The 21518-nt window shown below is 44.9% G+C and overlaps 1 protein-coding gene and 1 long non-coding RNA gene across 3 annotated transcripts in view; one reads left to right on the top strand and one right to left on the bottom strand.

The window, feature by feature from the left end:
- LOC117873813 overlaps positions 1–13755 on the bottom strand; it is a 30858-nt gene extending 17103 nt beyond the window's left edge. The window contains exons 1-2 of the long non-coding RNA XR_004644815.1: positions 13663–13755; positions 1763–1874 (exon numbers count right to left, since the gene is read on the bottom strand). This is a non-coding gene — a long non-coding RNA (uncharacterized LOC117873813). The remainder of the gene's footprint in view (positions 1–1762; positions 1875–13662) is intronic.
- Positions 12868–20784, top strand: LRATD2 (LRAT domain containing 2). 2 transcript variants are annotated; one of them, XM_034763615.1, is made up of 2 exons: positions 12868–13095; positions 14122–20784. In XM_034763615.1, the coding sequence occupies exon 2, from the start codon at positions 14127–14129 to the stop codon at positions 15015–15017; it is 891 nt and encodes a 296-aa protein (XP_034619506.1). In that variant the 5' UTR covers positions 12868–13095; positions 14122–14126; the 3' UTR covers positions 15018–20784. The 2 variants fall into 2 exon arrangements, with proteins under 2 accessions (XP_034619506.1, XP_034619505.1); XM_034763614.1 differs by having other exon boundaries at positions 12870–13230.
- Positions 20785–21518: the final 734 nt, after the last annotated feature.

The following is a 21518-nucleotide window of genomic DNA, read 5'->3' as shown; positions in this document are numbered from 1 at the left end:
AGCACCCCCTCCCCATAAAGCCTTATGGGGTACACTGTCACAATCAGCATCTCGTGGAATGTTACTTGGAATTTCAAAACAACTAATTTGAAGAAAAGATTGTATTTGGGCAGCATTGGTCTTATCAATAATTCCAATGTCAGTCACAGTCAAACCTGTAGTACACATGAATTGTTCTTGCTGCATAAGATCTACATCTTCCTGTTGCTGTTGAGTTTCTTGATCATACTCTGGATCTTCTGTTGCATCTGTTACTGTTGGCACATCTCCTTGACTACTGTCCTCATGTTCAGGTATTGCCATTGAAAAATCACCTGTTGCAGTTGCAGTGTTTTCATTATCTGTAGCATTGTCTGCTGGGGAAGGTATGTTTTCTAGTGGTTTGAGAAATGAAGTTATTGGCCTTGAGCTCTTAGCTGCTGCTTCGCTCAGTTGTTTTTGCCGTCTCTTGTTTGCACCACTTTCAAATCTCCTCTTCATAGTGATCTAGCTGGTCAGTATGTAGCCTATCCACACTTGAAATATTTTGCTGTAAATAAGTAGCTTATCTACACTTGAAATCTTTTACTGTAAACATGTACACAAATGCGGAATGGTTCACAAGTGCTGAAAAGACTTAAAACGAAGGAATACTAATTAAGAACACAAAATGAAACAGTCAGACAGGATATTATCCTTATCACTGAATCAAAACTCAAGCATGCAAGGTATAATATAACAGGCTGAGCTGAAGACAAAGGGATGACATATATATAGTAAACACAGACACGGATACAGACAGAGGGATAACATCCAAAAATTTCAAACATGTGTCCTCATGAAATTCACTGTACAAGATTGTCCTCACAAATGTTCACCGACGGGGGGTGCAAAAGGAGCAGATGCCCCAGGGCTGGAGATTTAAAAGGGCCTGGGGCTCCGGCTGCTGCCGCCGCTACCGTGGCAATGGCCAGAGCCCCGGGCCCTTTAAATCGCCGCTGGAGCCCCGGGTGACGCGGGACAGGCAGCGCAGATGGGCTGGCTGGGGGACACTGACCCCCAACCCCGCCCTTTCCTCCCAAGGCCCCGCCCCTTCCAGGGGGGCCTGAGCCGGCCCCGTACCAGTAAGAGTTCAATTTTACTTTCACCCCTGGCTAGGAGTTGGGTGCCAAATTCACTTGGGCTCTTTACTGATAAGTTATTTTCATACCTAGTGCAACACACCAGGTAGCAAGTACCAAGGGACATGTACGCACGTCACCAAGATGGGAGTGGAGCAAAATGGGGTGGAGAAACCATTATACATGTAGACATGAAAAGCCAGGGGTTGGATTGGACCAGTCTGCAGCAGCTCAGGGAGCCATCATTACAGCATTGAAGGCCGCCATCATGTACTCCAGAACCTATGTTTTAATTTAAAAATTAAAAGCCTCTTCTGATCCTTGTGGTTACAAAGAAAACCTTCCAAACTTGAACTGCAGCAGTGATGTTTGCCTGAGAAATGAGCATCTGATGAAGATCTGCACAACCTGCTGTGAGCAACGTGTCTTGTTGGTGGCACAAATGAGCAGAGTTTGGGAAAATACTGCGTTTATTTGTTTCCAGTCTGACCCCTTGGGGGAGCAGTACCACCACAAGATGCTCCACCCAGCCCGTAGAACCCCTCTAGATTCCAGTATAAAAACCTAGTGGTTGGAGCTCTGCAGATCCAGAGAGGTTCCAGAATCAAGAAAGGACAATATCCTGATGGGTATGCCTGCTTCTGGTGACATCATTTCCTTACCTCCAACCCTTTCAGGGATTATCCAGGTGTATTGCCCCTTCTGATGCAAGAACCCCATTAGGATGATCCAGGAGCAGACACAAGTGGCCAGGCCACGGAACCATGCCTGAGGCTGGAACGAACCAGAAAACACAGGTTTGTCACATGCATGGCTCTAATCTCTGGCAGGTCTCTGAAGATCCAAGCCACTCCTAAAATCTCTGTGTGTTCAGGCAGAAGAACGCTCTTCCCATTTCACTGAAGGCCAGGACCACCCCACGGACAGAACAATACAAAGGAAACTGCTCCTGATCTCACTCCCACTGGAGTCAATAGGAATATTCTTATTGCGTTCAATGGGATCAGTTTTTCTACGAGCAGGGACAATATGGTGCTAATATGTCATGCACACTAACGGTGAGGTTTAATAGTGTTGGGTGGCAGTTAACTGAAATGAACTTTAGGTAATGATCCAAGACGTAACAATTTGGAGGTGGGAGAGGAGAAGAAGGAAACAGAGCATACAGTACAGGAAAGGGGTTTAACAATAGCTGATATACTCATATGTGACATCAATATCTTGGCTCAGTAGCCATGGATATCATAAAACCACCATGTACAATTAGACACAATCTGTGATCTGTATTTCATTATACGTCCAGAACGAACACAGCATGGTTATGAAATTCATTCTCCTGCCTTAGAGACTGCATGGCCTTTCCAGGGTAAGGCTGAGGTCGCTGTCTTGTGACAGCAAAAATCTTCTGTTTTCTGCCTGGTTTTTATAATCTTGCCAGCATTGAGTTAATTAGTTTGATTTTGTTTTTGTATATGGCATTAGCCTTGTGGGGGAAAATAAAACCAAACAAGAAATGAAACAGTTTAGTACATGCATAAAAACACGTAAAATGGGATGTAAACCCATAAATCTGATCAGTGTGCATATCTGGATATTTTATTAATTAAAAGATAAATGAAATAAATCACATTTTAAATTGATCTCCACATTGTAGCTGTTTTGACCATTTGTGTTTAGAACAGGTTGCAGAGGATCTTCAGTTAATTTTTAGTTTTCACTTTAGTTACAAATTTAAAAGTTTGCATGGGGGGGAAGGGTGGAGGGTTGGGCCATGGGCAGTAAAAAAAACAAACAAACCCCAAATCACCACGTTGTTAAAAATCACATGCAATTTCTGATCCCACTTTAAACACAATGTTCTAAAAGCACCTTTGTTCCATTTGGCAAAAGAAAGCAATAATCCAGACGCTGGTCTTTGCTAGTAAACCAAATCAAAGGAGCAAAAAAACCTTAATCTTAGCAACAACAGGATTTGGCATTTTAGACCAGGAGCTTTGAGCAAAAAAAATAAAACAAAAAACAAAAACCCACCACATTTTGGAAAAGTTAAAACCGAAGCAATACGTTTTTTCAAAGCGTCTTTTGGGAAAAGAATGAGGGCTTTGCTCCAGCACAGGTGGATGAGCCCAGACATGTCCTGCACAATGCGGCTTCATTCAAATAGAAAATATGTCATCACCTAGTAAAGACTCTCTTTTTGCCCCTCCTGCTAGTACCAACTGCAATGGCTTACGAAAAGGACTTTATTTACTAAAGGCCAGGTTCTATGAGCTGAAACTTACACTAACACACACCTTACTCTGGGAGTATTCATAATAAGATCAACAAGAAAGGGATGGAGAATTTGGTCCCTAAGGTATGTATTTATTTTGGATTTATAATACACACCTGTTGTGTGTATAGACTTATCATACACACCTATCACCAGGACGTGTATACATAGTTATTAAACAATACCCAAAGGACAACATTAATTCATGTGCAGTGCACATGCAAGGTCCTATATGCCAGTTATGTTCTGGAATCTGCACTCCACCAGGGGATGAGAGCAGAGTGTCTTCGCATTGCGATTTGATGTCCATTCAGATAACCCCTCCCTCTACAGGTCCTTTTCCCATGCATTCACAGGGTTGAGCGGCTTCCCTGCCGGACAACCAGTTTACTCTTGAAGACCTGGTGAGTAAGAAATGATGCAACTATGTTCTTACCTCTCCTGCAGGTTTTAATGTGAAAAAGGCCTTAGATTTTACTCAGCTCTTATTGACTCAGACTCAGGATGAAGTAAAAGCCTCGGGGTCTGTTAAGCATTATTAATCAGTAGATCCAGTATGTCTATTAGGCATAAAACTATTTTCCTGGCTTTGCTAAATCTGTGTTAGTAACCCTAAAAAAGACAAGATTTCTCTACCATGTTAAAAGCAAAAGCGAAACTGACTCTAAACAGGCCATGAACCTATCCAGTGACCCTGGGCAAGCTAACAATGAAGTGCAAAAAAGTACACACCAACCTGCATTCCATTAAAGTAGATTAGTTGCATTAATAATCCAAAGTGTTATCCATGACAGGTGGATGGACAGATTTACTTTGAATGCATGAGGTTGACTTCTCATCTCATTTACACTGTTGCAACCAGATTATAGTCCATGACATTTTTTTCTCGACAGCTAGTTTCTCTTGGATTTTATTGTTAAACCTTCATACTGACAGTCAGGCAGTAAATAATTACCCGCACCCCTAGCAAAATAATATTTGGCCTAACCTTGATCAGATTCTTGCAGGATCAGGAGATCATAGGTGTTAGAAAGGGAGGATACCTATTAGAGTTAGATCATTGGATTAATGCATCCTTCCAAGTGCAAGATATAGAACTTGATCTTTCATTAAAGTCAACGGGAGACTTTCCATTGCCTGTGAAAGGAGTTGGATTGGGTTCATAACCCTCGTCTGGAGGACATATGCTGATAAAATGATATTCTACTTCCTGCTTTGATGGGTTTCTTCTTACTGTCCCTTTTAAAATTAAAAAAAAAAAAAAAGCACTGTAACCTGGCTTTCCATTGGAATTGTTTTGCAGGAATTCGATGCAGGCGAGATAAGAGCTGATTGTTACAAGGACTTACTGTGGTAAGCACTTTGTGTTCCCTTTGCGATGTGGGCTTGCCGCCTTCCAAAAATAAAGAGTGCTCCATTTTTCCCATAAAGAATATTTATCTTCACCCACAGCCTTGCACATTCTCTTATCTCCCCCATGTGGAACCTCAGCACAGCACTTAAATCATGGTGAAATAACAGCACACTGCAAAGAAACAGGATCTGGTGGGGAGACAGCAACTTGCCTGTGTACGGGAACTGTTTGAAATTAAACACTGCCTGCAAGTATGAACATCAAGCCCAGTCTGCAGGGCGGGGCAGCCCTTTCCCTTCCACTGTACTGTAAACTGGGGGGAAGATGCATTAGAATTCTTTCAGCTGAGAGGAGTGCCACGCACTGCCCTGCATCTCTACGCAGTGACAGCCTGTGGAGAAGGATGAACTGCAATGGCTAGAGGGCTTCCCTGCAGCTGCTGATGTGCTAGTGTCAGACTCCTGTCTGGCAGACAGCGCTCAAAAGTAAAAGAAAAAAAAGAGAGAGAGAGAGAGAGAAATGAATGATAGCGTCTCCCTCACTCTCCTGCCCCCTTCCTCCACTTGGAATCAATTCACATCACCAGGCAAAAGAACATCTGTCTTCGGGAAGGAGAACGTGTACAGTTGTCAGTTCTAACAGGTATTAAAATCATTATTATGAGCATACACATCATTATCCGCAGAGTACTTTGTAAATCCAATCCTGCAGAGCCATCAGGCAGGCCAGCAGTTTCCTCTACAGTAGAGTCTACCAGGGATATGATTTTCATCTAACAAGTTCCCACGGCTGGAGGAATATCCATCTGCACCCGCCACTGCTCCCTGAAGTGCGTGCTGTAAGAGTTTACCGTGAGAAATGGATAATACAGTTGCTCGCTTGAGTCTCGTGCTGTTTCCCCATCACGTGCCCTCTTGAAAGGGATAGTAATTGTTTAACACAGCAGCCATAGCGCACGGCGCCTTGTATCAGAAAGCGAGCTGATTGTCTCCAGACTTGAGCTTAACTGAGGTAGAAAATTGTCATTAGTTAGTTGCAGTGATGAGTGAATCCTCCCAAGCGACATGGGGTGGCTTGTCCTAGTTAGTCACCTGCGGTGTCGGAGCGTACGGCACCACTGCTAGCGAGCTGCAGACTCAGTGATGGTTCCAGCCCCACAGGAGTATGCATGAATGGGTTGCATTTGTCCTATATGTTGGCACTGGTGGCCAGGACCACATACTACTGGAGATGGGCCTGAATAAAGATTCAAAGACCTCCCTGAATACAGTGGAAGCTAGTGGGCTGATCCAAATTCTGAGGCTCCCATCTCTGGAACAGGCTGCACCTAGGAGTTCTTCTACCTATCTATGGAACATTTATGGGCCCCATTACCATGATATCTGAGCACATCGCCATCTTAAATGTGTTTATTTTTCCTCACAACACCCCTCTGAGGTAAGGGAAGTGCTCTTCTTCTCATCTGACAGATGGGAATCTGGGACACAGAGGGCTAGATCCTCAAAGGGACTTAGGCTCTGCATTGCACCACCTAACCACAACGGCCACTGTTGCCTAGTGGAATCTTCAGCCCCGAGTTAGATGCTCTGGCTCCCTATACAATGCATGGGCTGAGATAAGCACCTAAGAAAGGGATCTTCAGAAGCCAAGCAGAGTGGGCAGCTGCCTAACCTAGACAGGGGGGAAATGCAGAGGAAAGGGATGAGGTTTAGGGCCCAGCTCTCTTTCTCATTGATCTGAGCCTTCGGCACCGGACTGGAGTTGGGCACCTAAGCCAGTTGACCCTGGAGAAGAAGAGACAACCTCCCCCCAATCCCATTCAATTCCATTATAGCCAGTGGTTCTGGGACAGGGACTTGAACACAGATCTCCCACCTCCCAGGACAGTGCCCTAACTACCTGGCTACAGCTGTCTCAGTTACTCCTGTTTAAACTGTTCCACTTTGTATTAAATAATTAAACAGTCATTGGGCCTGAGAGCGAAAGTGAGAGATTTCATGCTATAGCCCTTGGCATTTGAGAGACTCAGGCTCAAGTCCCTGCTCCACTAAGTATTTAGTTATTGGTACAAACTGGAACAGCTTCAACAGGAAGGACTAATCAGAGCCCACTAATAGCCTAGTAGTTGGGGCTGGGAGGTGACAGCAGGCTCTGAAGCAGGGTCTCCTAGATGAGTGTCCCAACCACTGGCCTATTCTGGGGACACACACACCTCAGCCTGAAAAACAAATTCCCAACCTGCTTGTCCCAGCTGCCTTTTGTGCAAGGTCCGATCCAGTGTGTGTATTGGGTCTGGCCCTGCTGGGGAGATAGGCGGGGAACGCTTCATTTGATAATTCTGCTGCAGCGTGAGTGGGGGCTCCACGCAGCTCATCACCTGTGGGGTGGCATGAGGGCTGAGGCAGCTTTGTGCATGACCACCGGCAGAAAGTCAGGTGCCTTGGGGACTAAGCGCCTACAGGGCTGGGAACTGCTTTTGAGCATGTCAGTGGTGCCTAAATATTGGACTTAGGCACCTAAATAGGCAGTAAGGCACCTAGGTACCTTTGTGGATCTAGAGTCTCTGAGAGACTAAGGCCCTTGAGAGTTAGGTGCCTATATACCTTTGAGGATCTGGGCCTAAGTGACTTGCCCAGGAAGTCTGTGACAGAGAAAGGAAATGAATTCAAGCCCCCAGCTTGAAAAGCACTTTAAGATCCTAGTCTGAAAATGGAGACGTATTTTCCAGAGCTAAGAGTACAAGACGAGTACAGGAACTATGTTCTATTCCTGTCTCTGCCACTGAAACCCTTTCGATCGCCGGGCAAGTCACTTCACCACTGTGTACCTTAGTTTCCCCATATTTAAAATGAGGATAATGACACTGGCTGATTTACCTGCCAGGCATGTTGTAAGGATTCATTAATAAGCTAAAGTTTAGTTAATATTTAATTGCTTTAATATTTCATGTTTAATTAGCAAGAAGGAAATGAGAGACAAGACGACTCATTTCCTTTGCTGAATATTTTCTCTTTGGCCCCAGTCTGGGTGCAGCGGTGCTTTGATTGCTGGGTCTGTATTGAATCCCCTGCAGCTGCTAGAGAGCACAGCTATCTCACCTTGACTACACAATGAGGTGATTCAGGTGGGATTATACACTATGGAGGGAGCCCACATTCCTAAGTGCCCAGACCTCTGCTACACCCTGTATTTGAATTGCTTCATTTTCATTTGTGGCAATGCTCCAATTAATATATATATATATATATAGATATAGATATATATCCAGTGAAGCAGCTGAGATACAACTTGGATGCTTCAGTCAAAAACTTTGTGGCTTCGGCAATCTCAGCAATTTATTTTGCCCACCCAGATCCCATATAGTCACAAATTATAACGTCAAAAGTAGTTAGCAGAGCCTTACGCTTCCAGCAGGACTTTCAGAAAAATTGATGTTTGCTGATGTGATAGACATGGCAATTAGAGGCTCCATTTGGACTGTTTTTGACTTCTATGATCTGTATCGCCTTTCCCTTTCAGATCGTCCCTGCAACAGCATAGTGGCTTATGCTGTGCTGGGTGAAGCACAAGGGGCCAGATTTTTAAAGGTATTTAGGCACCAAAATACTCAGATAAGTGCCTATGGCTAGACCAACAAAGGGATTTAGGCATCTAACTGCCACACTAGTCACCTAGGTCCGAAATGTAGCTCCTCAAAACCCTAGTCAGCTGCTACCTATCCCTAAAAGCCTGTTAAATTTCCACCAATTAAGTCCCCTAGACACCTAAAATTCTGCCAGTGGTCATGCATAATGCTGCCTAAGCCCTGACACTGCTGAGCTGGTTGGTGCCTAACTCATGGCGGGCAGCTCAAACCAGGTGTTCCCTCACCTATCTCGCCTGTGGGGCCTGAGCCAGTAGGCATTTCCAGAGGCTGCCTACCCAATCAGATCCTGGTGGTGCCCCCCACTGCTCTCACACCCTATAGCCTACTGGTTTCCACACTCACCATGGATTGTCAGCACCTGGGGTCAGGAGCAATGGAAGCTTTCTGAAAGGGGAGAGAGGGAGCCACGGGCACCTGAACCATGCCTCCCCCCCGCACTGTCCCTTTTCCCCACGCCCTTGCACCACCCCTTCCCCCAAGGCCTCACCCCCACACTGCTTCTTCCCCCAAAGCCCTACTCCCATGCTGTGCCATTGGCGAGAACTGGGCCAGATCCTCAAAAGTATATAACACGCCTAACATCCAATGGGAGTTCAGAGCCTAAATACCTTTGAGGATCTGGCCTTACTCTTTGGAATCATGGAAGAACAATGCAGCACCATCTCTCTCTGCTCATGTGTCGACCACTTTAAGAGCCCAATCTAACTCCCACTGAAGTCAAAGGAAGGGCTCCCGTTGACTTCAGCAGGCATTGGATTGGGCTCTTACGTCCAAAAGCCTGCTGCCTCTAATTCTGTGATGGTGGTGGTTTGGAAGCACGCCTGATAAATGGAGGAGGTACAGTCAGGATGTTCATGTGCCTACTGGAGCATAATTAATGTCAGTCCTCAAAGAGCGCTACTGGAAAAGAGAAATAAAACCTGCTAAATAACTTCATGCAGTGATAGTCATTGGCCAGAGGGACACCTGCAAAAACCAACAGATTTATGGACCCTCTTGCTGCTCTGGGGCCATGTCTACACTAGGAGCATTTTGCTGGTCTGGATATACCAGTATACTATACCAGCAAAGTGCGCCTCGTGTGGACACAGATTATACCAGCAAAACTGCACTTTTGCTGGTAAAATTGTTTGCACCCGGGCTTTAGGTAGCAAAGCTATGTCAGTCACATGTCACACTTCTTCACACCCAATTCACACAGCTATGATGGCCAATGTCTAGTCGTGGCCTGACATTCTGGCCTTCAAGAAAAGAACTGAAGGGATATGAATGGAAGTGATATCTCGCCTTAAAATGCATCTCCTTAAAATAATCATAATTAATAAATATTAATGTGGGACCAGATCCCCAAATCCAAATAGACCTGAACTTCGGGAGGAACTTTAAATCTGGATCCAAACCAAGATCTACATTTTTAATCTCTAATTTCAAAGAAATGCAGGAAATGTGTTTGTAAGGTTGGAGATGGCAAACTGTTCATGCTCACCAGCAAAGCAGTGGACAAAGCACAGGGCTGGTAGGCAGAAAAACTAGGTTTTGTTTCCAGTTGTGGCCCAGATTTGGTGTGTGACCTTGGGCAAGTCAATTAACCTCTTTGGGCCTCAGGATCTCAACCTATAAAATGGAGATAGGAAAACTTAACCTTCTTTGTAAAGTGCTTTGAGATCTATGACAAAGTCTTAATTATTTGTAATAATTGGGGATTCTGGTTTTCAATTTCTGCTGGGTTTCTTTAAAACAGATTTTCAGTGTTTATTTCTGGCTACATTAATGTCTTGTAAATCCATAGATAAATTATTTTTGCCAGAATTGTGTCCTGCAGCCATTCAAAGAGAAATCAATTATTTCATTAAGAATGAAATAAGGTAAAAAAACCTGTAAAATGGAAATACATAAAGGGATGAATATACTATTAAAATGTACAGACAGGGATACGTTGTAATAAAGGAGAAAATAGGAATTAGTACGTATAAACCTCAGACTTGTTTTTATGAGAATGTGTATTTAATAGACTCCAGATGTTCAGAAAAGAATATCTTGTTATGTTCGAAGGTGTAAAGCCTCTCATATGTGTACATCACCACAAGGAAATGTATCCAGTGACTGACATGTGTCTAAGCAGTCTTTCCAGTTCCTTTTGTAGTTTGGATCTTCTCCCTGTCACCCTAACTCAATAACCCATAACTTTATTCCAAACATGTTCTGAACCCCCTTTCCTTTCCACCCAACTTACGACTCTTCTTGAGGCCTCCCGTCCTCTAATGAGATGTCAGAAATTTACTGCAGCCAAGTGTACTCACACTCACACCAAATTATCTCCCCAGTGCAACACTCTCAGCTTCCTTCGTGGTCTGATGTCTTCACTAGCTAGGTTAGCTCTCTGAATCAGATTGTAAGTTTCTTGAGGGAGATAGCACCTTGGCTCAGATCCTCAAAGGTTTTTAGGAGCCTAACGATCATTGAAATCAATGAGAGTTAGGCACCTAAATGTCTTTGAGGATCTGGCCCTTATCTTCTATGTTTCTGAAGCATCATGCACACCTGGTGTCAATAACACTAATCATGCTCCACTATCAATCCACTTTTTTCCTGTCGCCTGGATCTGTAACCCACAGGGGATGCCTTTACTACAATAATGATGCTCCCATATTAATATTTTTTTACAATCCATCTAGGATTCTCTGCCCTTCTTCTATAAAATATCAGATGCAGCAAGACTATGGATTCTGGGTGCATGCTCAGAAAGGAAACAACCTTGCAGCAAAGGGATCAAAGGGAAGAAAAAAACAGCTGACAAGGTGCTGAAGGCTGAAGAAAACTAACAAGTGTTGGTGTGAGTTGCTGAGCCAGGTAGGAGGAGATGAGCGCAGAGCTGGATAAAGGTACGAGGTGAACAGCAATGAGTTTTGTACATCTGCACAAGTACAACCACACATGAACTGAAGCTGATTCAGATGATAAACCCTGATCCAAGTGGACATATGGCCCTTAAAATGGTACTGCCAATCCCTCAGGACCAAAAATGAATTTCTACGTAAGTGCTAGTTAAGCAAGTTACAACTGGCTGGATGCCAGCTAATAGTTTCATGATCAGAATGGAAGAAAGTGTTTTATCTCTTTGGGTCACAGCCCTTTTACTAGGATCCTGCTTTTTCATTGTAGTATTTGTATTACCATAATGCCTAGAGGCCTCACTCATAGACCTGGGAACATTGTGCTAGGGGTTGTACAAACAGAACAAACCCCTGGTCCCTGACCCAGAGAGCTTATCCTTGGTCATCTCCCTCCTTCCTGGATTTAGCACCTTAAAGACTAACAGATTTATTTGGGCATAAGCTTTTGTAGGTAAAAAACCTCACTTCTTCAGATGCATCTAAAGAAGTGGGTTTTTTTATTCACAAAAGCTTATGCCCGAATAAATCTGTTAGTCTTTAAGGTGCCACCGGACTCGTTGTTGTTTTTGTGGATACAGACTAACATGGCTACCCCCTGATACTATTCTATTCAGGTTCTTATACAGTGCCCATCACTGTAGTAATGCAGGGCCATTTTGGTTCAGCTTATGCTCAAAACCTGAGCTGAATATCTGGGTTTGAAAATGACAAGACAATAAAGCTCTATTCTCAGTTCCCAAATATTTCCTCTAAAAGTTCTGTATTAGGTTTACCAGCATTTACCAGCAAGTCTTAAAAATAAACCCCCCACCTAATAAGAAAGCAGAATCTTGTATTACTTCCTTCAACAAGGAACTAAAAGGAATATTCCCACCAGCACTGATCATTTCTGTCTAGAAGGAAAGACCAATAATCCCCTGCCCTGAAATAGACAAAGGAGTCCTGTCTTTTGAAAGTAAATATAATAATAAGAAATATGCACGGTTAGCGGTGGACTCTAACAAATCAGGTCAGCCCAGGAGAGCAGAGGTTTTCTATTTTGTTTCTTTTACAACTGTTGTTATTATTTTGGGCTGTGTCAAAACAGAAACAGTGCATGTGTGGTCTGACACCGAAGCATCTCACACTCCGTAGAGACATTCCTGAGAATACATACAGGAGCCACGAAACAGGCAGGGCTCCCTTCCAAACAGCAATCTATAGCCCATTGCAACCAGAGGTATTTATCACCATTACAGCTAAGCCCACTGGTAAAAGGGTGATCAATATTAATCTGGAAAGTAACAGATCAGCTAGAGGGGCTGGAGCGGCAGGAGCTTTTTCTTATTAAGGTGCCAGGGATCCTGCCAGCCGCACTGGGATTTCCTGTGAACCAGGAGGATAGGGAAGGAGGGTAAATCAATGTCCGGCTGCTGCGAGTTTGGTCGTCCCAGGCAAACTCCAGATCCCAGTGAGTTTCCCCCACGCGGGCAGGTTGTTCGGTGGCGCCTCGCCCTTAAAGACACAGCTTGTTCCAAACCCCACCAGCAGCCCCAGCGAGTCCCAGCCACCCGATCCAGCCCCTGCACCGCGGCCAGCCGCTGCGGGTCACGAGTCGGCGGCCGGGGGAGCCCAGATCCCAGGGCCCGGGCACAGCGGGGTGTGCACGGGAGCGGGAGGGCAAAGGGAAAAGGCGAGCGGTCTCTTTAAATGCTGGGGGCTGAGCTCTCGCCGGGGAGTCCACAGCCGGATCTAGAATTCCTCCCCCCATCGCTCCGGCGCTTGTTGCTCAGCCCGGCTGGAGGGACACGCAGCCTGCGGCTGGCCTGGGCGCTGGGGGCGGCGGCCAGGTGAGAGTGGGAAGGGGGGGAAGGAGACATGAGCCGGCGCCACGCCTCGCCCAGCGCTAGGAGCGAGGCGGCTGCCGTCCCAGCCAGCTGGCCCTAGCCCCGCGCCCGGGGAGCAGCCGAGCCCTTCTCCGCGCGGTAAGTTTCCGGGCGCCCAGGTGGAAGAGGAGGAGGAGCCGGCGGGAGGGGGGGATCAGGTGCGGGCAGGCGCACCTGGCCGGGCTGCGGCTGGCGGAGGAGGGTGAATGGTGGCCGGTGGCAACGCGGGGTCTGCGCCGGGTTGGGGCTGCAAAGCCAAGCATTGCCCCCGCTTCCCCCCCCCCCCCGGGTCCTGGCGGAGCAGCTCCCGGCAGCCTCCAACAGGTGGGATTGCACCTCCCCGCCCCGGCCTGGCCCCCTCCCGCCCGGCCAACAGGTGGAAATGCGAGTCGCACCCTCCCTTGCTCGTGCCGCTCCCGCTAACAGGTGGCCCTGCTCCCCCTCCCGTGCGTGCCCCTGCTAGCCCCGCTCCCTGCCGCAGCAGCCTGGGGCTTCCCGCAAAGTGCGGCTCGCGCCTCCTTTGCCACTAACCCGGCCCCGGGGGGTGCCGCCGCGCTGTCCCCTGCCTTTGTCTCTGCCGAGGGACGGCACGAATCCGATCGGCCGGTGGCCCTGATCCCCTTCGCCTCGTGCCCCCTCTACGCTTAGCAAACGGAACTGCAGCGAGTTCCCGGGGGCCGCCGGGCTCTGCCGCCTTTGCAACCCGCCCCCCCAGTGCACGAAGCACAGGGATCTGCGCTTACACCCAGCCTCCTCGCTCCCGAGGGAGCAGCGTGTGTGTCCCCCTTTTGCTCTCAGAGCGATGGCCAGGGAGACACAGGCGTCACCAGAGCGGGGGAAAGACCTTACCAGTTCTGCCACTGCACTGAGAAGATCCCTGCCAGGGCAGTAAAGTTTGGGGGAGGTGGTACGGCCCTGTCTCCTTCATCCTTGCCCGCTCGCCTACTGCTGTGCCTGTTGCTGATGGCTGCATGTTGCTTATGGTTGCAGTGGGCATGGGGAACCAGGTGGAGAAACTGACCCACTTAAACTACAAGGAAGTTCCCACGGCCGACCCGACAGGCATGGACAGAGACGAGGGTCCCAGGATCGGGGTGTCCTACATCTTTTCCAATGACGACGACGAGCTGGAGCAGCAGCAGCAGGACTCAGTGGCTCAGGATATGGGAGGCGAGCACCCCGCACCGCAGCCCTATGACCCTCGGTTGCAGGAGGTGGAGTGTTCGGTTTATTATCGGGATGAGTGTATCTACCAGAAGACCTTCGCTGGGGATGATACCGCACCAGATGAGAGGGATGGAGGAGGTGGGGGGCAGCTGAGCACTTACACCCCAGAGAACCTGCTGAACAGATGTAAACCAGGCGACCTGGTGGAGTTTGTGTGCCAGGCCCAGTACCCACACTGGGCAGTGTATGTTGGGGATTTTCAGGTAGTGCACCTGCATCGGCTGGAGGTGGTGAACAGCTTCCTAACCGATGCCAGCCAGGGCAGGAGAGGTCGCATTGCCAACTATTTGTACCGTTACAAGCCCCTGAGCCCGGCCACAGTGGTGCGGAATGCCCTGGAGCAGGTGGGCTGTAAGGATCGGGAGTTGAGCTGGAGGAACTCGGAGTGCTTTGCTGCCTGGTGCCGCTATGGCAAACGGGAGTTTAAAATTGGCGGGGAGCTCCGCATAGGCAAGCAGCCCTACCGGTTGCAGATCCGGCTGGGGGACAAACGCAGCCACACACTGGAATTCCAGAGCCTGGAGGATCTGATCATGGAGAAGAGGAGGAATGACCAGATTGGTAGGGCTGCTGTGATCCAGGAGCTCTCCAGCCATCTGCAAGCTGCAGAGGAGGAAGAGGAGGAGGAAGATCCAGGTGCCCAGACTGCTGCTGAGTAGCAGCATCAGCACCATCATGTTGCTTAGGCTGGGTGATGGGGATTAAAACTGAAGGCTGCGAAATTGAGCTGTTATAAGCCCTTTGGGCTGCTTCAGTGCAGCTTCATTCCAATCACATGTGAAAGGAAGGGGGAAAGCTGATTAAGTGTCTGCGCTTTAGTACTTAACTCCTTCAGTGCTTGGTAAATCTCTGACTTATTTGTAGAGGATAAAACTCCGGGAGATTCCACCACCCCCGTGTATTCCCTTCATCCCCAAACCATCAGTCCCTTGGCTGCCGGCAGGTATGGATCTTACATGGTGCTGAGTGCTTTCAGTTTCTATTGAGTTCAGTGGGAGATGAGGGCATTCGGCACCATTAAGAAGGAGCCAGCACCTTGTAGGATAAGGCCCTGTAGCTCTCAAGTGCATGACTGACCGGCCTAGCTGGGAAATTCATTTTCCCCAACCCCCTTCCCTTGTCTCCTCTCCATGTAGTTATCTTGTGGTTCCTGTTAGTATTACAGCAAGCTATTTACCTTAGTCTGCTGGTGCCAGACCTTTGTGGCTTCACACCCAACCCCCAGTCCTCAAAGGATTTAACAGATAAATCACGGTTAACTTTGTGAAATAGGGTTTGACGTGCACGGTGTCATCCTAATTAAAGTACCTTGCAGACTGGCTGGGGGAATCCCTGCCTGCCTGTTTGTGTGTGGCTTCCTTTTATGTACAGTGGGCTAAGTTGCCCTGATGGGGGTGGGAAATGACCCGAAGTGGAGGTTTGCTGTGATCAGGATTGCTGTCTATGCATTGTAATGCACTGAAACCTTTTGGGGGCTCTCTCTATCACCGGCTTAACTGCATCAGCATTCATTAGGGGGCTTGATCCTCCTCCCACTGAAGTCAATTGCAAAGTCCCCATTGACTTCTGTGGTGCAGGATTGGGCCCTATAAGCAGCTTTTTCATGTGTTTTTAGTGTGTTTGGGTGAGCTAGGGATAAATTAACCCTGGCAGGGATGGTCTAGCATTTTGGCCAAGCCCCACCAGAGGTGGGAGCCTTTAGCCAGTATCAGCACTGCGTCAGTCTTGTTTTAAGGCTATAGTACAAATAGCACTTTGATTTGGTTGCTTAAACACTTAATCACAGGGAATAAAGCATGTCTTGAATTCCACTGCCTGGAATATGTGGGCTAGTGATTAACTGGTAAAATTCCTAGTGGTAGGGGTCAGGAGAAGTTGTACCATGTCTTTGCACAATGGTAAACAGTGCTGTAACAGGAAGTGATTGTGTGGGGGGGTGGGGGGAGAGAAGACCAGTATAGAGGGGAAGGAAATATATTCCCTGACTGGGAAGTTATTGCAAATTCAAAGCTGGGGAAATTCTCGGTGTTCTCCCACTACAAATAATTCCTTAGTGAAGAGTAACTTCAAGGTTGTGCTTTGTTTTTGTTGTGTTTTCCTGGTACATTGCTGAGCGATGTCACTAGAGAAGGAAAGAGGGAGCAGTCATTCTCCTTGTGTGATCCATCTCATGAAGGTTACTCAAGTACTGTACTCCCATCGATGAATGCATTTGCAGGAGGGCAAGGTGCTACATGTATCTAATATTACCTACCAAAGTAGCAACTCTTTTTGAACTGGATCACTTTTTTCCCTAGTCTCCAATGCCAGGTAATACCAGATCATCATGGATTCTTAATCTGTTCAGTGTATATTTTCCTCTGGACTGTTAATATAAACTTCCCTGCCCTTTTAAACACAATAGCTACGAAGCTAACTTGAGGATGAGCGAGAGTTCATTTAAATAGTGGAAATCAATATTTTAGAGTAAACACGCAGTGTAATTAAGCACTGTATTAAAATGACTCTGTTTTCCCTGCAGTTGTTTACTTCACTGCTTGCAGCATAATTCTACTTTAGTCTCTGTTTTTTTAAGATTAGGGTGAGAAACCAGTCAATCATAAATAAGCAGATACCTAACTTTGGAGTAATTAAGACTATATGAAGCAGCTTTCATGTGCATGAAAGGAACTTAAGCTCCAAATAGACTTCCATTGTTGTGACTCTTAAGTGGACAATGCAGAGAAGGGTTTCTTTTGTTTTTGCACCCTCCACCCCCTTAGAAACATTTTGTTCGTTATTGGGGGGAGGATCAACTTATGTGGTTACACACTTAAAACGCATTGTACCTTTTCCCTTAATACTTTCTATGCTTGAATTTTAGGATGTGGAATTCTTGGCTCCTACGGAGAATTTGTTAAAACATAAAGCTCCTTTAGAATGTTGTAGCTCAGGCTTTTGTACTGATGAAATCTTTCCTCAATATGCAGTTGGGTCATACTCCAGTTACTGTGATCGTTAAACAAACACGCAATGTTGCTCAAGAAGCATGAGAACTATCCATAGCTGAACTGTGATAAGGTTAACATGTGGCTATTTCTCTGTTCAGCCACCATTAACTGTTTAAGATTGTAACTGATGTATTCCTAAACAGAATGAAGGAGAGCTTCTCTGTATATCTGCTATTCTGAATAGGATAAGACAGACTTAAGATCACCTAGACCATGAATAAATGTTTAGCTATTATTCCTAGTCCTGAAATTTTGTACAGAACAAAGTTTATTCGCTATGTAATATATGTATGTAAAATAATATTTTCTTACAAATATTTTTGAAAGTTTAAAAATAATTCCATTATGAGACTCTTACATTTTGAAAGTAAGTTGTTATGCACATTATTCTGATGTCCTCTGAATGGATTTATTTTGGTCATTAGTGATCTAAAGAAGTTTCTAGGCCCTACGGGATGGAAAGTGCTGTAGATGTCAAACATTTTGTATCGAAAAGGTACTAAACTGTGTGTTTGTGAAAATGTTTTCCCCTTATGTTTGACACATCAGAACGAACGCTCAAACCTCTCTTCCTTCTTCTCAGACATTTAGTCTGTTTTATTTATAAAAACAAGACAAAAGCTGAGAACTGAGAGCAAAGCCTGTTAAGATTTACCTGAAACTATTTTGTTGTCTCATGTAGTTATTAATGCACACCTCTCCCTAGCACACAGTTTGGTACAAATCCACACACAGAGATATTGTGAATCAAGCTTGAGATGTAGCGATAGAGCTGAGTGGAGAAGCTTACCTAATAGTCAAATATACTAGAGTATTCCTTAACTGCTACTTTTCACCTTCTTTCTTGAGTTCAGTGATGCTTATGCTGTGAAATATAGAACATACCATGTATTCTCTTTGCACCTAGAATAAATATTTGCTTGGCATTAAAACCTGCAGCTAGAGAATGGGTGTAACTGGAATACATAAATGTGACCTGCAAAGGATTTTTAAGAGGGGATTTATACTCTCTCTCCTGCTGCTTCATAATATGTGAAGAACGACTGAAAGTTTTGTGTTAAAGCTTTTGCTGCTTCTGCTTTCCCTTACTAAGATCAGCAAGGTCAAGTCTGCTTTTCCTGGGTAGTATTAGAGGATTGCTTTGGAAAGGGCTGGGTCACATGTGTTTTAAGATCAGTCACACCTTTGAAGGGATGTCTGTTGAATCTTTAACTTAGATATCTTTTCTCCCAACTGTTGAATAGGCAATGTTATTAAATAGATGCTAACTAGCGCAAGAAAACCGGGTTTAAGCAGGCCAGGAGTTCACAGCAGGTGAAGTAATGTAGTTACTCAGCTTTCAGTCTCCTGTGACTTTTTTTTTCCATTTGCCACAGAGTCTTCCAGGGTAAACTAGACGGGACTTTCTAGTGTTTATATTTAAAACCAAAAACAGGAAAACACTTTTGTTCAAGCCTTTCAGGCCTTTGTTATACAACAAAGAGAAGGGAACAAAGTGAATCCCACTTCTATTTTTCTTTTGCAGGTTACATTTAAAATATAGAAAATGCAGGCCCGATCCTTCTACTGAGCTGCATTAAGGTCCTGATTTAGCAAGGGTCTTAAGCATGTACCTAACGCTGAGCTCATGAGTAGGCTCCCTTGAAATCAATCAATGCTTAAATTCCTTGCTGAATCTCAGGGCCTGCTGTCTACACTTTGACCCGCAGTGGGAGGGGAGACCTGAGGCTAATGATCTGTTTAGGGATGGGAGGGGGAAGCAAGGGGGAAAAGTCCTATTGAGGGGCGTTTTAAAGAGGGAATTTTGCCCAAAGAAGGTGCTGGGGAATCAGGATCATACTGCACAGAATGGACAATTCTGCCCTCAGTTGCACCCTGAAATCAGTGGAGGGCACAGGTTCAGCAGCCGGCCCCGCAACTTACAGTTGTAAATTAGAACGTTAACATTGCAGAATATCTTCCAAACTCTTCCGTCTGGTCCTGTTAGAACCTTCTCTTTGCATTTTGAATACTGAAGTTAACAGACTTTTTTTTAAAGCCTTTTGATCCTATAAACACTTAATCATGTATGTGAATTTACTCACATGAGTAGTCCCATTGCCACTGAGGGAACTACTCTTGAGAGGATCATTATGCGTATACTTAGTCTACTCTAAGTCTTGGCTGGACTAGGCCCCACGAATGTAAATGTGACTCCAGTTAGGAAATGCAGATGAGCTGTCTATATTTCTCCAGGCTGTCAGTGTTTTTTATGCAAATAACTTTTTTTTTTTTCTTGGAAAAGGCTTAATAAAACCTCCAACTATGCTTGATTACGTTGTTCTAAAAACATGATTTAAATAGTTACCTTCCATTAGGGAGGGAAAGAAACACACTTAGAACTATTTCAGGTTACCCATTCCTGATTCTTCTTGAGGGAAAAGTATTGATTACAGCAACGCTTCAGAAGTTCAGTCAGGCAGAGTGATGGTCTGCTTGGTTTAAAAAAATATATATATATATTAGCAATTTCAGAAACTATATTTTCTTACCTGAAAAAAATATTTTCTTCAGAGTGAAAGAATCCAGACAGCGGATCTGAACTCCCAGCTATACCCAACAGTTTTGTATAAATGAAACACGTGTCTTTTCTTTTTTTATAGTATTCAGATTTAATTTCAATGTTTTGTTTCAGTACTAAAATAGGTAACAGATTGGAATAAATTTCTCCCAGTAAGATGAAACTTTAAATGTAGAAGTTTTTTAGTCTTTATGGAAAAACTTGTCCCTGGTGCATGTGAGCTTTGTTTGTCAGGTGCTTTGCCACCTGTGCTTTTTGACAATTAGCTGCACCAACCATAATTATTACAGCCATGTGGGAACAAATATTTTTTGAAAGCAGAATTTTAATTTTATATGAAAGATCAGCTATGAAAAATTAAGTAATTGTAGGGAATTGCATAATTTCTAAATGCAGTTTCTTTTTCTTAAAGGAATCTACTGCATCACTTACGTACTTTTGTTGAATCAACCAGTCTTATGAACTGAAGTGCAGTGAAAAATTTGATGAGGTCACATCACTGCTGAATAGTTTTATGCTATTAAAACCACAGACTTACCCTGATTTTATTTTTTTTTTAATTTACAAGTAACTTCAAACATCAGTGGTCCAGACAATTCTTTTCCATTAATGTTGAATTAGAAGTTCTCTCTGCACATACCTGAAGTTTTTATTTAACATTGCAACACTCCATGAAATCATTACAATAACAAGTGTAATCGCAAAGTGATTTTTTTCCCCCCTCCATGAGCAGTCTCTTGTCAGTAAATGTTGAATTGTTAGTGCTAATATCACTTCTTTTCCTGAGAAAGAAGTACAGACTCCTGATTGTACCATTTCCTTCAAAATGAAGGGCATTGCATAGTAACTGAAATGAAATAAAAAATTTATAATATCTTTCAAAATCTCTTCCTTATTTGAACTATATTTGTTTCCTCTTGCTTGTTTGGGAAATTGTTGTGATCTCTCTCAAAGTGGATGTAGCTGGTATAAAACTTGACAATCCAGATGCCTTTAGATTTCAGCTAGAAATCAAACCACCCTTGGTCACACTCTAGGTCTGAGGGAGAGAAGAGCATTCTCTATATAGGGCCGAATCCCTCAGTTGGTCTAATTGCCTGTGACTCCATTGAATCTGAGGATCTGGCCCATAATTTAATTCTAAAGGTGGCAATGACATCAGCAGAAGATCAGATATTATTTCTTGACACCCATGCGTGTCCTGGCTGCCAATAGCTGTGAGAGTGAGAAATGGGAGCATATGGGCACTTCCTGAGAGTTTACATGAAATCTTCACAATTGTCATGCTAATTGAACATGTCATGTTATGTATTTTGAAACTTTGGAGATCTTATGGGATCTGTATTCTTCCCTCCGGTAAGAGTTCAGATCAGGAACAAAAAGTTTAATAGTGAAGGTTATGAGAACTATGCATAATAATAAGCCTTGATATCCCTAGGGTGAATGTTCTTATTACAATTTGTCATGTCCTCCACTGCACACACTACTAAAAAATTATACAAGTAGTCAAATGTACTTGTTCCTGGTGTCCAGTGCCTGGCTTGAAAGAGTTCTTTCTGTCTCGCACAAATGGACTGAGTCTGGTTATACGAGAATGTTTTGTTGAATAA

The sequence above is a fragment of the Trachemys scripta genome, chromosome 2 (assembly GCF_013100865.1).
Source record: "Trachemys scripta elegans isolate TJP31775 chromosome 2, CAS_Tse_1.0, whole genome shotgun sequence".
Lineage (NCBI taxonomy): Eukaryota > Metazoa > Chordata > Testudines > Emydidae > Trachemys > Trachemys scripta.
Note: the sequence above shows the minus strand (reverse complement) of the source record. Positions and strands in the feature narration are given on the sequence as shown.